The sequence below is a fragment of the Lissotriton vulgaris genome, chromosome 7, assembly GCF_964263255.1.
Source record: "Lissotriton vulgaris chromosome 7, aLisVul1.2, whole genome shotgun sequence".
Lineage (NCBI taxonomy): Eukaryota > Metazoa > Chordata > Amphibia > Caudata > Salamandridae > Lissotriton > Lissotriton vulgaris.
In genome coordinates this window covers 1,162,575,106-1,162,589,609 of record NC_141695.1, presented here as the reverse complement: position 1 = coordinate 1,162,589,609, position 14,504 = coordinate 1,162,575,106, and the positions used below count along the sequence as shown (strand labels likewise).

At 46.5% G+C, this 14,504-nt stretch overlaps 1 protein-coding gene across 2 annotated transcripts in view; it reads left to right on the top strand.

Moving 5' to 3' along the window:
- The window catches only part of ZCCHC10 (zinc finger CCHC-type containing 10), a 158,439-nt gene that overhangs the window by 69,876 nt on the left and 74,059 nt on the right, over positions 1–14,504 (top strand). For both annotated transcript variants that reach the window (XM_086931630.1, XM_086931631.1), the window contains exon 2: positions 6,912–7,073. In XM_086931630.1, coding sequence (XP_086787756.1) covers positions 6,912–7,073 — 162 coding nt within the window. The remainder of the gene's footprint in view (positions 1–6,911; positions 7,074–14,504) is intronic.

Below are 14,504 nucleotides of genomic sequence, written 5' to 3'. Positions count from 1 at the left end.
ATTCACCACAAGCAGAAAAGACAAAAAGAGACAGAAAAAAGAATCCGAAGATGGCGCCCAAGGGTGGTAGCTTCCGCCGGAAGCATGCCAACGTCACCGAAGGTACACCAGAAGGTGGGACGTCGACGCCCACCTGGGCTACGAAAAAAAAAAAGAGAAAAGACTACGATTCTGGACCCAACCACCAGATTGCGGAATATGCACAGCATAGTGAATCCAGAAAGATCTTCAAGCTGCAAAACTACACAGACTGGTAAGAAACTATTCGTTTTTAATGTTGCACCTTTTTTAATCCAGCTAACCTAGATAATGTATTTGTCAAGTTTTCTCCAAACACATGCTTCATAGATAACAAACCATTATGTTTTAGGGATTGAGATAAATATGTCCAAATTGTTTAGACCATATGGTGATTTTATATTCAGAAAAAAGGTCAATCTAAATGGAATTTGATCAGCAGTATTGCTCCCTAATTAAACCCATTCCAGATTTTCAAGTAATTTGGATCAAAAGAAGTAGCAGATCTATATTTGCATTTTTTAGTAAATGAAGCCTAGGAATTAGGTTGAATATACAAAGGAATTGTGTAAGATTATCATTTTGATTGTATTTACTTTGCTCCAGACCAAAAATTGAAAATGCGCCTCTCTTCCTCATTTAATTCAAAACTTTTGTTGGTTCTCTTAGGTTTAAATAAACTGCTTCTTTAATGTTGTTAGTTATGGTGTTACCCAAATATTGCATTCCTTTTTTGTCCATGACTGACCACCCATTCCTTATGTAAGATAACAAATATATAAATTCATTTTATATCGTCTATTTGAAAACAATTCTTCACAAAATCTAAACTGGCTCAGTACTGCTAGATGATATGGCATTTAAACTCTATTAAGTGGCTTTCTCTTATCAAGAGTTTGTCATAAATAAATGCTTGTCTTCCTGTGCTACGCGTATCAGGTCCCATAATAGTCTGAAATTGATACTACTTTGTCTACCCTGTACACAATTTGTCTCACATTTAAGTTCTACCCTCCTAATTACTCTTCAGATTTGGTGCAAGTATCAACAAAAGTATTTTGATAGCACCATTTCTATTATCCCATAAGTCTCTACCATCCTTTCATGTACGTGTGATTAAAGCCAATCACATAGAAGGTGGAAGGACCTCACTTTAAAACATTGAAATAGAATTTCCGTTTATGCATGCATGCTAAAATTATCTAGATCTATTTAGCACAGAGGATATGCCAAATATTACATTTCTGAACTACATCTACAATCTCTAGATAATTGATTTCTGTATCCAAGGAAGCAACCTCTACACCTGATAATTTTGTATGTTCAAATCCTTCAAAAAATCTTGAATCTCCTCAAGGTCCTATTTCACTTTAGATGGCTATAGCTTTTCCTGAAGAAACCCTTGGAAGCAGTATTTTACTAGTGCATCTTCCAAAAGGCTTTATGGCTGGGCAATTCTTAGTACAATAGAAATATTCTTTGAATTATCTTCGTTTATATGCTATCAATATCCCTTCTTCCGCAACGGATTAAAAAATGTTTTTGTTCTGAATACGGCAACTCAACCTGATCTGCATATGTTTCCTTATATCCGTATTGCAACCTAGAGTGTCCTAAAATGATCACCTGAACTATTTTTCCTTTAGCTTTTTTTTTTTGCAGCTTAACATTCCTTTTTCGCTTTTAAAATTTTAGTAATCTGCCTCTTTCATTGCTGTATGCCACCGCACTCCACTCTGCGACTGTACCCCACTCTGCGCCACTCCACTGCTCTCTACCACTGCATTCTATGCCAATGCACTCTACGCCAGTCTACTTAAAACCTTGCACATCACGCCTCTATACTCTACTTTGCAACGCTTTACACCACTGCATTGTACACCAATACATTTTAATCCACTCTGCACCTCTGCACTCTACGACACTGCACTCTGTTACTGCACTCTCTTAGTGCCAGGTTTTTTCCAACCTCCGGCCAGGCCTGGCAGCAATATTATGACTGATGCCACTGCAAAAGTAGTGGAACTGATGCGTCTGAAACCAACTAGCTGAGCCTGAAGCCATTTACAGCAATCTGGGGCATGCACTGTCTCAAAGAATTGTTTTTTTTACAATCTGTGGGCTTCATCTGTGATACTGACTGGCGTGGGTAATGGGACATCTGGGCATAAATAAGTATACATTTAAAAATGTCCCTGTATGTACACACTACTCTTAGTTACACACAATTTACCGTCTACTTAAATATACTAAGTTGTATTTGCAATTTTATTATTTAAAATCTCGGCCTGTGTACCTCTCTGCTGTTCCACCAATATATATGCACCCACCCACACATTGCTCAGCAAGCAGTCACTCCATCGACCCATCCATCCACCCATCTACCTATCTGTTTATCCATCCATCGCTCAGCGCTATCGTAGCATCCTGCTTAGTTATTTATTTATGCTTTTTGGTGATGTCTACTTGTGTCTTTACAATTGCCTCAATGCGCTTTATACGAAACGGACAAAAATGAAAGGGCGTACCGGAAAAGCAGGATAAATACGGCTTCATAAGGCATTTAGGGCCCGATGTAGGTGGCCCAATACCGATCGGTAACGGTCGAAAATTCCGATTTTCGGCCGTTACTGAGCGGTATCGAGCCATCAGGATGTAGGAGCTAGAAATCCGGCCGAATCGGTAATTTCACTGAATCGGTAAAGATACCGAATCGGTAAAATACAGAATCGGAAATACACCGATTCGGTAAATTAACAAATCGCTAACACACCAAATCGGTAAATATACGATTCGGACCATTTACCGATTCGGTAGAGTTACCGAATCGGTAAATTACCGATTCGGACAGGCAAAAACTCAGAGATGTAGGGAAGCACTGAAATACCGATTTAGGCTCAAAAGCGGTATTTGAAATTCGGTATTTACCATGGATTGGAATCAGGTGGTAACCAACTGCAACCTATAAAATTAGACCCAAAATGCAATGCAACTTGCAGGATGGCGGCATTTTATGTCATTGCAAGACGGCTACGGCTACAGCAGGAAGGAGAGAGGGAATGGCAAAGAGAGGAGCAGGTCTACAGACAGAGGATCACCCTGTTCATGCTCACAGAGGCAGAGATCCTACAGAGGTACAGGCTGGACTCAGACACCATTCTGGAGCTCATCAGGGACCTACAACCACTGTTGGACCACCCCACCCCAAGGGCACACGCCATCCCATCGCACGTGCAAGTGCTATGCAGCCTACACCTGCTTGCGTCTGGCAGCTATCAAAGTGCAGTTGCTGCGGTAGGAGGGGTGACGCAGAGCAGCCTGTCAAGGTTTTTCCACAAATTCCTTGACGCCATGATACAGAGGATGGACCAATACATTTCTTTCCCTGCAACCCATGCGGAACTGGTACAAACAAAAGCAGACTTTTACCAGATGGCACGATTTCCCCACATCATTGGCTGCATTGATGGCACGCACATTCCGATTTGCCCCCCTGCTGACACAGAATACATATACCGCAATAGGAAGTCTACGCACACCATCAATGTGCAGGTGATTTGCAATGCAAAGTGCGCCATCACAGACCTGGTGGCAAAATTCCCAGGGAGTACCCACGACTCCTACATATTTCAAAACAGCGGCATCTATGCACGGCTGACTGCAGGGGAATTTGGTGAAGGATACCTCCTAGGTGAGACACATCATCATACCCCCATGACAAAAATAGCACTGTGAAGTACATGTATGCATGTGAGTAATGTTACCCCTTTTCCTTCTAGGCGACAGTGCATATGCCCTCCGCTCATTCATACTCACCTCCTACCTCAACCCCTCTACACCCAGCCAAAGGAGGTATAACCGGGCCCACAAAAGCACAAGGAATGTAGTAGAACGGACCTTTGGCATCTGGAAAAGCAGGTTCAGATGCTTGCACAAGAGTGGAGGTGCAAGGCAGTATACCCCCATCACCTGCTGTAAGATCATAGCTGCCTGTGCAATGTTGAACAACCTTGCGGTGAAGAAGGGCACTGAGGTGGAGTTGTCAGACTACGAGGACCATGACTACGACATTGCTGTGCCACAAACACAACCTGCTGGGGTGTCTACACCAAGTGATGGCAGATACAGACGTGAGGAGATAACAGAAAACTATTTCTGAGTGAGCACAGATGCACAGACAGGTTATGGATGTGAATTTTTTTTTAAATTAATGTTGGCACTACGTTAAAGCAGTGATGTGCAACAAATTAAATTATGAAATGAAAGGTGGGGACTGGAAATGCCCCGGGTTGCCTCACCCACACTGGCAGTCATTTCCTGCTGCGCTTTGCAGAGCCACTGGGATGCTGCTCACCCCCTTCAGCATGGCCTGCTGCCTCTGCGGAGCGCCTGGTGCTCCTGCGCGGCTCTGACACAGCGCTAGCCGGGCTGCTGCGGCTGCTGCTGTCCCCAGCCTCAGCCACGTCCAGGGCAGGATTGGCCACTGTATTAGATATGATGTGGGCCTCCATGGCACTGGTGATCCTGGCCATGCCCCTGGTCACCTCTGCAGTGTTTTGTGTCAGGCTCTTCTGCATATTTGCCCCTCGGCGGCATAGCTGGGACGTCGCGGCGGCAAGCCAGTTAATTGCCCTGTTTTGGACACGGGCATCCCTGCGTCTTGTGTGCTCATTATTTTCCATCTTGGCACACAGCTGTGTGATGGCGGTCGTCATGCGTCCCAGTCCTGTGGCAATGTCTGTTTGTTTGTGCCACCTCCTTGTTGCTTGCCACCAACTCACCAAAGCCCTTTGCCATTTCTACCATATGCAGGTTGTGTGCACGCAATTGGCGGTGGCATGCCAGGATGGATTTTGCCTGCATGCGCTGGATTGACACCATGCTCCCCTCAAGGCCTTGGAAGACTGTGCCCTCTCGTGATGGACATGCACTGCTGGGAGTGCGTGGGCGGCAGTGATTGGTGCTGGCCTGCTGGGTGGACTGCTGTGCTACAGGTGTTGCTGGTGTGGGTGCTGGTGCCTGACCCTCAGCTCCCCGCATGATTGTCATTGGGGCCACAATACTCCTCCTGGCGGGGGATGTGGCAGTTGCTGGCTGGGACAGTGAGGGGGAGTTCTCAGGTGAGAACTGCAATGGGGGGGATAGTGATAGTTGGGGGGAGTGGGGAAATAAGAGGGCATGTACTGGGTCGTCCTCATTGACCATGGCACTGCTGTCCTCCTCCTCCTGCGAGGCATCCATGGTGCTTGGCCCTGCCACCACACTCTCTGCCGTCGCTGGAGTTGTCGCTTGTGCAGCTGATGCTCCACTGCCTGATGGCGCCCCTAGGTATAAAGAAGCATTAGTAAACTGAGTGCAAATATCTTACAGTCACTACAATAAAATCATTGCACATGTCACTTTCATTACTCTGATTATTTTTTGAAGTGCCTTGCAAATTAATGTGCACTGACAAATGTTCCTACATTAGCTGACTACATTTCCCATAATGCATTGCTCATGTATGGTGCTAGCAGTACTGGACTGGGGTTTGGCTGTACATTGAGGCTAAAGGGGAGGTGTCTGGTTGGGTGTGTCATGCTGCGCATGCTTCTTACCTTTTGCTTTAGCTCTGGCTGAGCTGTCCATGTCCCCTACTCCCACCACACTCTCCGTCTCGATGGTTGTGGCCACCAGTTCCTCCAGGTCAGTCAGGGGGGGGGCGCGGGGTTCCTGCCTCCACCGGTCAGACCTGCCTGCTTGTGGAGCTCTGACAATTTCCTCTTGGTGAGGCTACGGATGTCATAAAACCTCTTCTTGAGGTCCTCCAGGCTCCTGGGGGTCACACCAACAGCATTGACCTTCTCACTTATGGCACTCCACAGTTTCCTCTTGGTAGACTCTGGGACTGTGAGGGACAGCCTCCCAAAGAGCTGCCTGTGGACCCTCACCACCTCCTCCACCAGTACTTGCAGCTCCATGCTGCTGAACTTCACTTTGCGCTTCCTCTCAGCCTTCTGGCTCTCTGAGCTGCTTGCCATTTCCACTGTCTGCTAAATCAGCTACCACTCTCTCTGCTGCTCCCTCTCACTGCTCAGCTCTGGCTGCCTCTCCAGAAAGTTCTAATGAGTTGCACCTGCCTGGGTAGCCACTCCCTGCTAGGGTGGGGGAGGGTGGTTCCACCTCATTGGCTGTTTTCATTGGTTTCACTTTTACTTGCTTGCCGAATCGGTATTTGCCGAATCGGTAAATACAGATTCGGTTTTTCCAATGCATTCCTATGGGCCTTTTGGCCCATAGGGTTGTATTGCCATTACCGATTCGGTATCTACCGATTCGGTAATTACCGATTCGGCAAGTATCGAAACACGATACCGATTTTTACCGAATCTGTATTTTTTTTTTTTCTCTACATCTCATTTTCCGATTTCAGAATACCGATGCGGTAAAAATCGGTATTTTAAAATCGGTAAATGACTTTTACCTACATCGGGCCCTAAGTCTTTTCATAGTCCCTGCTCAGATTTTCTTTTCCTGGTCTTTTTGCAGAGGATATTGCTGGATTGATTAATTGTACCTCCACCAGATTCTGATGCTTTGAGAATGACACCCATGGAAGTAATTGACTGAATGAACAGCCAAAAGTAAAATGAGTATTTCGGCTCACGCAGGAGAACGTAAATGTTTTTGTTACGCTTTACAGTGCTGTGTGCATTCTAGTTTGATGCAGCTAAACCACTTTTCCATTGTGTGTATATACTTCTATTTTGTTGCATAAGTTGACTAGATGCATTTCTTTAATTTAAACTGTATATTCTTTTGTACCACTCCTTTGCTTGTTGAAAGATCTTGTTAAAAAGTTCTTAGGATCTGAAGCTAGTGCTCTGAATATTACTGTATTATCTTCTTTGTAGGGAAGCAAACAAGCAGCATGTACGATGCCAAAAGTGTTTGGAAATGGGACACTGGTCTTATGAATGTACTGGGAAAAGAAAATATCTTTACAGACCTTCAAGAACTACAGAACTGAAAAAAACACTCAAAGAAAAAGAAGCTAGATTGGTGCTGCAGCAGAGGTAAAGTGAGCTGACATATAACCATAAGTATTCTCTTTATGTGAAAAAACTGCTTACCAATTGCAAGGTAGCTTTAATGTTTAAACGTTCTCCTGCAGATAAAGTGAACTGTGCACCTCAATGTAGTCCGGTGAAGGGCAATAGAAACTCCTACATATGGGTCGGTAGACATTTTAGGATGTTTACCCAACTAACAGAATCTTGTGCTCTACTAAGACAGCAATGTAAAAGTGCTTGCAATGGGTCTAAGATATCAAGCCCACTGGGGCTGTGGGAAAGAGACATTAGATCAGGGAAGTTGAGTGTCAGGATTCTACACCTTTCCTCATAGAGCTGAGGCATTCACAATAATGAATATTAAAAGATTTTATTAGACAATATTATGTGACCAATTATATACAATAAATCGTTTGCTCATGGTGAATAGATAATATAAATCCATATGTAAGGGCACTGGGGTCAAGAGGGGAAAAAGTAAAAGACAAAATGCCAAGCGCCTCCAGTACACTCACTGATGTCTAGTTAATTTTTGGGAAAAGTGACAATAGGAGTGAGAAGTTAAATTGAGAAAACGGTATGCGACAGACCTTATGTAGCCTGATTTTGATTGCATGATAATTGCTCTTCTCACAGCATGGGTTCATATCGACCCCTTGCCCTGCTCAACACGGACTACAAAGTCTTAGTGAAAATCCTAGCGGACAGGTTAGCACGGGCAGTCCAGGACCTGGTGCATGCGGACCAAAACGGCTTTGTGCCATCCCGAAACTCCTCGCTCAACCTAAGTCGCTTTTTTTCAAATCGCAACCTACTCCTTTAGCGAATGGCCGAGGGCAGGCTGCCTAGTACTTGATCTTGAAAAAGCATTTGATTCTCTTGAGCGGGATTACATGCTTGCAACCTTCGAAAAATATAAACTAGGCCCCGAATTTTAATTTTTTTACTGTTGACCTGCCTACTCTATACCAACCCTGTGGTCAGAGTGAAATTGGGACCATACGTCTCGGCTGCCATCCCAGTGCGGCGGGGGACGAGACAGGGCTGCCATTTGTCCCCTCTTCTTTATGAGCTCGCTATGGAGCCACTGGTGGAGTCGCTAAGAACACAACTGCACAATGGCATATTGCTGGGCGATGGCACACGCATGGTGTCCCTGTACGCCGATGATCTGCTAATCTACCTAAAGGACATCACTCAAGTACCAGACCAACTAGCCCAAATCTTCCAGGAGTTCGCAGCTATATCAGGGTTAAAAGTAAATGTCGCTAAATCTAAACTATACGCCTTTCAGAAGGATTGCCGCGAGCCAGACCTCATACTCCATGTCATGAAAGTACAGTGGAACGCTGACACATTTCGATACCTGGGCATGCAAGTGTATCGCCAGCCGCTGGACCTCTTCTACGGTAACCTAGGCCGAGCGCTGATGGCTGTGAGATCCCAGATACAATTCTGGAGTACACTCCCTCTCGCTGTGGTTGGTAGAGTAGCACTGATCAAAATGGTGGCTCTGTGGAGATTTCTGTACTACTTTTCCAATCTGCCCACCTATTTCCCGCCTCCTTTTTTGCCGCACTGGAAAAGATGTCCAGAGAGTTTATCTGGGGCCCCAATCGGCACAGAGTGGCGATTACAAAAAAAGATATCTACCCATTGATCAGAGAGGCCTGTCAGCGCCTTGCTTCGAGCATTACTACCTGGCTGCCCAACTTCAGTGGATCACCAGATGGATGGCAGACAGTCAGCGCGACGACACAGCAACCACACGCCCCTCGTACACGCTCTCCCATATTCTTGCGCTCTTCCACCCCGGCGCGGCCTCCTGTACCTCGGTTCCTAAAAGTAGTGTACAGGTGCTACCACAGAAGCCTCTAGTTAACTCAGGGAACAATGTCCTATGCTCCCAGGCTCCCTCTGGAGGGTGCCCCTGCGGGCCGAGCAACACTCCCAGCTGCTGAACTGCAGCAGCACTGGTACGTTGCGAGTGTATAACCCCTAGGGGATCTTTATCATGAAGGCTCGCTTATTCCCTACACTGCACTGCTGACGAAGGACTCTGAAGGGCAATTCCTCCTTCACCGGTCATTGATGGCGATAGTCTCAGTGATATGGGGAGACCTTACAACTAAACCGCAAACGCATCTTACTGTGCAATATATACATGTCATGGGTCGTGGTAGGCACCTGATGCATTGGTTTGCGTCCTCGTTGCGACAGCACTCCGCAGTAAATGTAGGCCCTCTCCGACACAAATGGGAACACGATCTGGACAGACAATTCACAGATAAAGAGTGGGAGCAGGCGCTGGCCATCCCAGTTCAAATCCCTAGGAACACTAGATTTCGACAAATCCAATACTACATCACACAAAGAGCGTACCTTTCACCAGCCAACATCAACAGATACTTTAACCATGCCGACTCAGCCTGCCCCAGGTGTGCTACTGTCAATGCAGACTTGGTGCACATGATGTGAGGCTGCACCAGTCTGAGCGCGTACTGGTAGGGGGTAGCGAGCACGCTCCACACCTGCACTGATCAGGAGATACCTTTTGACTGGCCAACTTATTTGCTACAGGTTCCGTAGGACACGAAGCACTAAAGTCACCTCCAGGTTTCTGGACATGGGCATGGCAGCAGTGAAGAGGTTAATCACAAAAAGATGGAAAGCACATGACCCCCCGCACATACAGGCATGGAGGCATTCCACTTTTGCATGGGCCGAAGGTATAGCGATTAGACGTGAGGAAACCATGGGCCTCAGGAAAATACCTATATCCACAAGTTGGGAAGCGATCCTGGCGGCGCTACAGTCAGTATGCGGATCAGCCAGACCAGCTGTTGCAAACACTTGACCCGGGGGAGTAGCTCACCGCATGTGTCCACCATCCTTAAGCCATCAATAGGCACTGGACTCATTGTCCTCACACTGTGCAATGGCAATCCAGGAGCGCACACGCACCAGTCACTAACCACCATAAATGACACGCGCATCCACCAATACTAACAGCCACGCAGGTTTGTTCCAGCTCTTTTCCAAGTTTTGTACCCTGTCTTCCCATGTTTTATTTCCCTCCTTCCTTTATCGAATGTACAATATGTCAGTGCACCTAAGCTAAGCAAGATTTAGAATGATGCTCACTATATAGCAAATCTGTACGACAAATGGTGTAACGAGATGTATGCGATGTGTCCAGACAATTGTAAGATGCACGAGTTGGCACATCAACATATCCGCAGCAGGAGCATATGTGAATGTAAGAAACAGGACAAAGATTGTTGCTACATGTTGTAGCAGAATGTTTCAATTACCGGAGGTCAATCTGTAAAACTTAAAAAACAATATAAATATTTACAAAACAAAATAAAAACAATTATTGTTCTTCTCCCAGTCCTCCTCATATCTTGTCCTTTATGGATACTTCTCCAGTATTAGGGGTGTCTTTCATAGATTCACATGCTTGAATATTCCCCGTCGTCGAAGTGGGAGTCCCACGGTACATAAAATAGCAGTAATATATGCATGTATATATGAGAAATATTATAAATAAAAATATACATACATATAATGCAATAAAAATGTAAACTTAAAAAAGTACCATAGAACAGAATAGGCCCATTGAAAAGCCCAAGGGAGAATTCACTTTAGTAACTTATAGGAGTCATTATGTGTAGGTCCACATTCCAGCCAATCAGGCTGTAGCCTCCCCTAGAACCTTCTCCTCAGAAGCCCAAGTCCTCAGATTTTCTACCGCACGTCGTGTGAAGGGAGTCTCCCTGAGCTCTGCTCAGTTTCTTCAAGTTTCTTCATATTTTTTCTTCAAAATGTCTTCTTCAAAGAAAACTCTGTTCAAGGCTTGTCCATCCTGTGGGAAACTTCGCCTTTTTCATGAGGATCCACACAGTAAGTGTATTTACTGTCTTTATCCGGACCATGTTGTCTCTACCTGCAGACTCTGTCGCAAATTTCCTCCTAAGACTTTGAGGGACAGAGAGGCTCGTCTCCTTCTGTGGCTACAGAAGTTGAAATCATCTGACAACATCGTGTCCGATGCTGAGAGTATGACATCTGGTTTTTCGAAAACCTCTCAGAAGCGTGGGTCTGAGACTGAAGTCCCCTCTCCTTTTCTTAAGAAGAGTAAAAAGTTGGGATCTTCCAAGGATGTCTCCTCACAAGACTTGCTTCAGGGCGCGCCTACGGGACCTGGTTCTCTGGCGTCTCGCCCCAAGACCATGCCCTCAGTTTCTAAAACGGGCATTGGCTCGTCGACGCGTCCGTCGACGTCTTCAGCGTCTACGAAGTCTGTTTTGGCATTTTCCACGTCGACGACTACTTCTTCCATGTCGACTAGTTCTGCCACGACGATGATCATCTCGTCGACGAGCAGTCAGGAGGTGAGACCCATCTCATCCATTATTATGATCTCGTCAATCAAACCGCCGACGAAGAAACCACCGTCGACGCATCCATCGTCGACGGCTCTCCCGTCGACGAAGACCAAGGCTTCATCGTCGACGACCGGATCCTCGTCGACGACAGCCCCGTCGACGATACCATCGACGCAGACGATGAAACCCCCGTCGACGGCTGCTCCGCCGACGACTTCCTCGTCGACAGCAAAGACTGCGATTCCATCGACGGCCTCGTCGACGACCAAAAAATCATCGTCTACCAAAATTAAATTTCCTACGCCGGATGCAGCGGCGCCAACGAAAAAACAACTAGAGGTTGTTAAAGCTATACCACTCTCGTCGACGGGCTCGTCGACGACACAGCAACCACTACAATCTGCTACCACCTTCAAAGTGGTTTCTACTTCGTCCCTCAAGTCTGTCCCACTTATACAGTTAAGTCCTATTAGGAGTGGATCGCAACCTCCGGAGAAATTATTTCAATCTGGAGCAGAGGAATCTGGAAATGATTCAGAAGTGGACCAACTTTATCAACCAGCAACCAGTCCATCGGATTTACACATAAAGTGTCAGGACTACAGCGATGAGGATGAGTATGCGGATAATACCGTCGAAGATGGGAACGTCCTTTTTCCATTGGATAGCACACAACAACCAAATTACGAACGCTTTACACAAATTCCTATGTCTATGGTGAAAAACCTACAACATATGCTGGATGACTACAATCGTAGATTTCCACCATCGCTGCCGCCTTCCCCAGCACCCCAAGTGCAGCGGTCCCAGGCTCCAGCACCACGCCCTCCGTCTCCAGTGCTTCAACCACAGTCTCCAGCACCTAGGCCTCGAGCTCAAGCGACTGTTGCACCTACGTCTCCTTTAGGTGCTGCTCCTGATACAGATAATGAGGGTCAAACTCCACAAAACACTGGAGATAATGACACTGATGATGAGGAAATGCAGGATTGGGACAATTATAGGGCACAGCCACCCTCTACTCCACCAACATCACCAAGAACTTCGCCACCAGTGGATATCGCAAGTTTCCACAGCCTTATGGTTCGTGCAGCAAAGAGGTTCCACCTAACGTTAGAAACGCAGCAAGCAGAATGTTTTCTGTATGACTTTAAAGACTTGCCTCAACGCCAAACTCATACCATTCCTATTATTGACCACATATGGGAAGAGGGTCTGAAGTTGATGGAACGTCCTAACTCCATTCCAGCCGTTCTACCTAGACTGGACAAAAAATATAAAGCGCCGCCTACTTCCCCGGCCTGCTTAGTTTCACAGCCTAAAGCAGACTCAGTGATCACTCAGGCGGCACAAAAAAGGTCTCGAAATCCAGCCATACCCCTAACTTCCCCCCCGAATCAGGATGGCCGCAAATTGGACTCAATTGGTAAGAAATTTACCACAATGGCAGCGACAACGGTAAGAGCTTCCAACGCCTTAGCCATTCTGGGTCGATACGACCGTCAAATGTGGTCCGAGATCGCTGGTCTACTTCCCCAAATGCCTGACTCCATCCGGGAGGAAGCACAGGCCATCATTCTCGAGGGAGAAAAGATTTCCACGGAAATTATCGACTGTGCCGTCGATATAGCCTCTACTGGATTCCGACAATTGGCGGGTGCTGCAGTTTTGCGTCGCCAAGGCTGGCTGAAGTCAACAACCTTCCGGCCGGAAGTTCAATCCAGAGTGCTTGATTTGCCCTACGATGGCGAGTCTCTGTTTGGTAAGCACGTTGATGATGCCTTGGAACTCATCAAAAAGGACACAGCGAAGTCCTTAACAACGCTTCAATACAGAAAGAGGCCATTTCGTGGGGCACGTGGTAGAGGAGGAGGAACCTCTACTTTTCGAGGCACGGGCCAATATAGAGGATACACTTACGACAACAGACAAAGAGGATCCTATCAGTCCCAAAATCGTTCATCCACCTCCAGGCCTTACCAGCGGAAGTCCAACTACAGAGGTGGTGCGAACACCAGCAAAAAACAGTAAGAGGATTGTGCATCTTGGAGGTCGAATCTCGAAATTCTTATGCAATTGGTCGAACATCACCAACGACCGATGGGTCTTGGATGTAGTTTCAAAAGGACACACCCTGGAATTTACGAAATTTCCCCCCGCTCGCCCGCCTTCGGGCCCACCTTCTCCCCATTTCAGGGAACTGTTGGCCCAGGTGCAGCTTCTGATCAGGAAAGGAGCCATAGAATTGGTACCGCAATGTCAACGCGGCAAGGGATTCTACTCCCGTTTCTTTCTAGTGAAGAAAAAATCAGGAGAGTGGCGCCCCATCTTGGATCTGAGGGCTCTAAACAAGTTCATCGCGTCCAAGACTTTTCAGATGCTAACCCTGCTTCAAATCTTGAATTTCCTCATTCCAGGAGAGTTCTTTTCGACAATAGACCTTCAAGATGCATATTTCCATGTGCCTATTCACACCAGGCACAGGAAATACCTTTGTTTTACAGTCGGCCAATTTCATTATCAATTCAAGGTCCTTCCATTCGGCCTTCGATCGGCACCGAGGGTATTTACCAAAATCCTAGCCCCGGTGGCCGCTTACCTGCGCTTACAGAACATCCAGTTTTATCCATATCTGGACGACTGCCTCATAAAAGCCAGGACTTTCCAACTGACACAAGAACACACACAAGTCTGCATATCTCTGTTCGAAACTTTAGGTTTCTCCATCAATTGCCTGAAGTCACATTTTCGCCCTTCTCAACAACGAGATTTTCTAGGAGCCTCGCTCGATTCTCGGCTAGGGCAAGTGTTCGTTTCACAGGAACGTCAGGGCAGAATGTTGCAGAAAGTTCAGTTCCTGCAGTCAAGACAGTACGTTTCTGTCCGAATGTACAAGTCATTCCTCGGCATGGCTTCCTCGTGCATTCAACTGATTCCCAACTGCAGACTGCACATGAGAGTCCTTCAGGAAGAACTCGACAGCCAGTGGAAGCAGGTATCAGGGTCGTTCGAGGACAAGATCCATCTAACGTCCCGCATACAA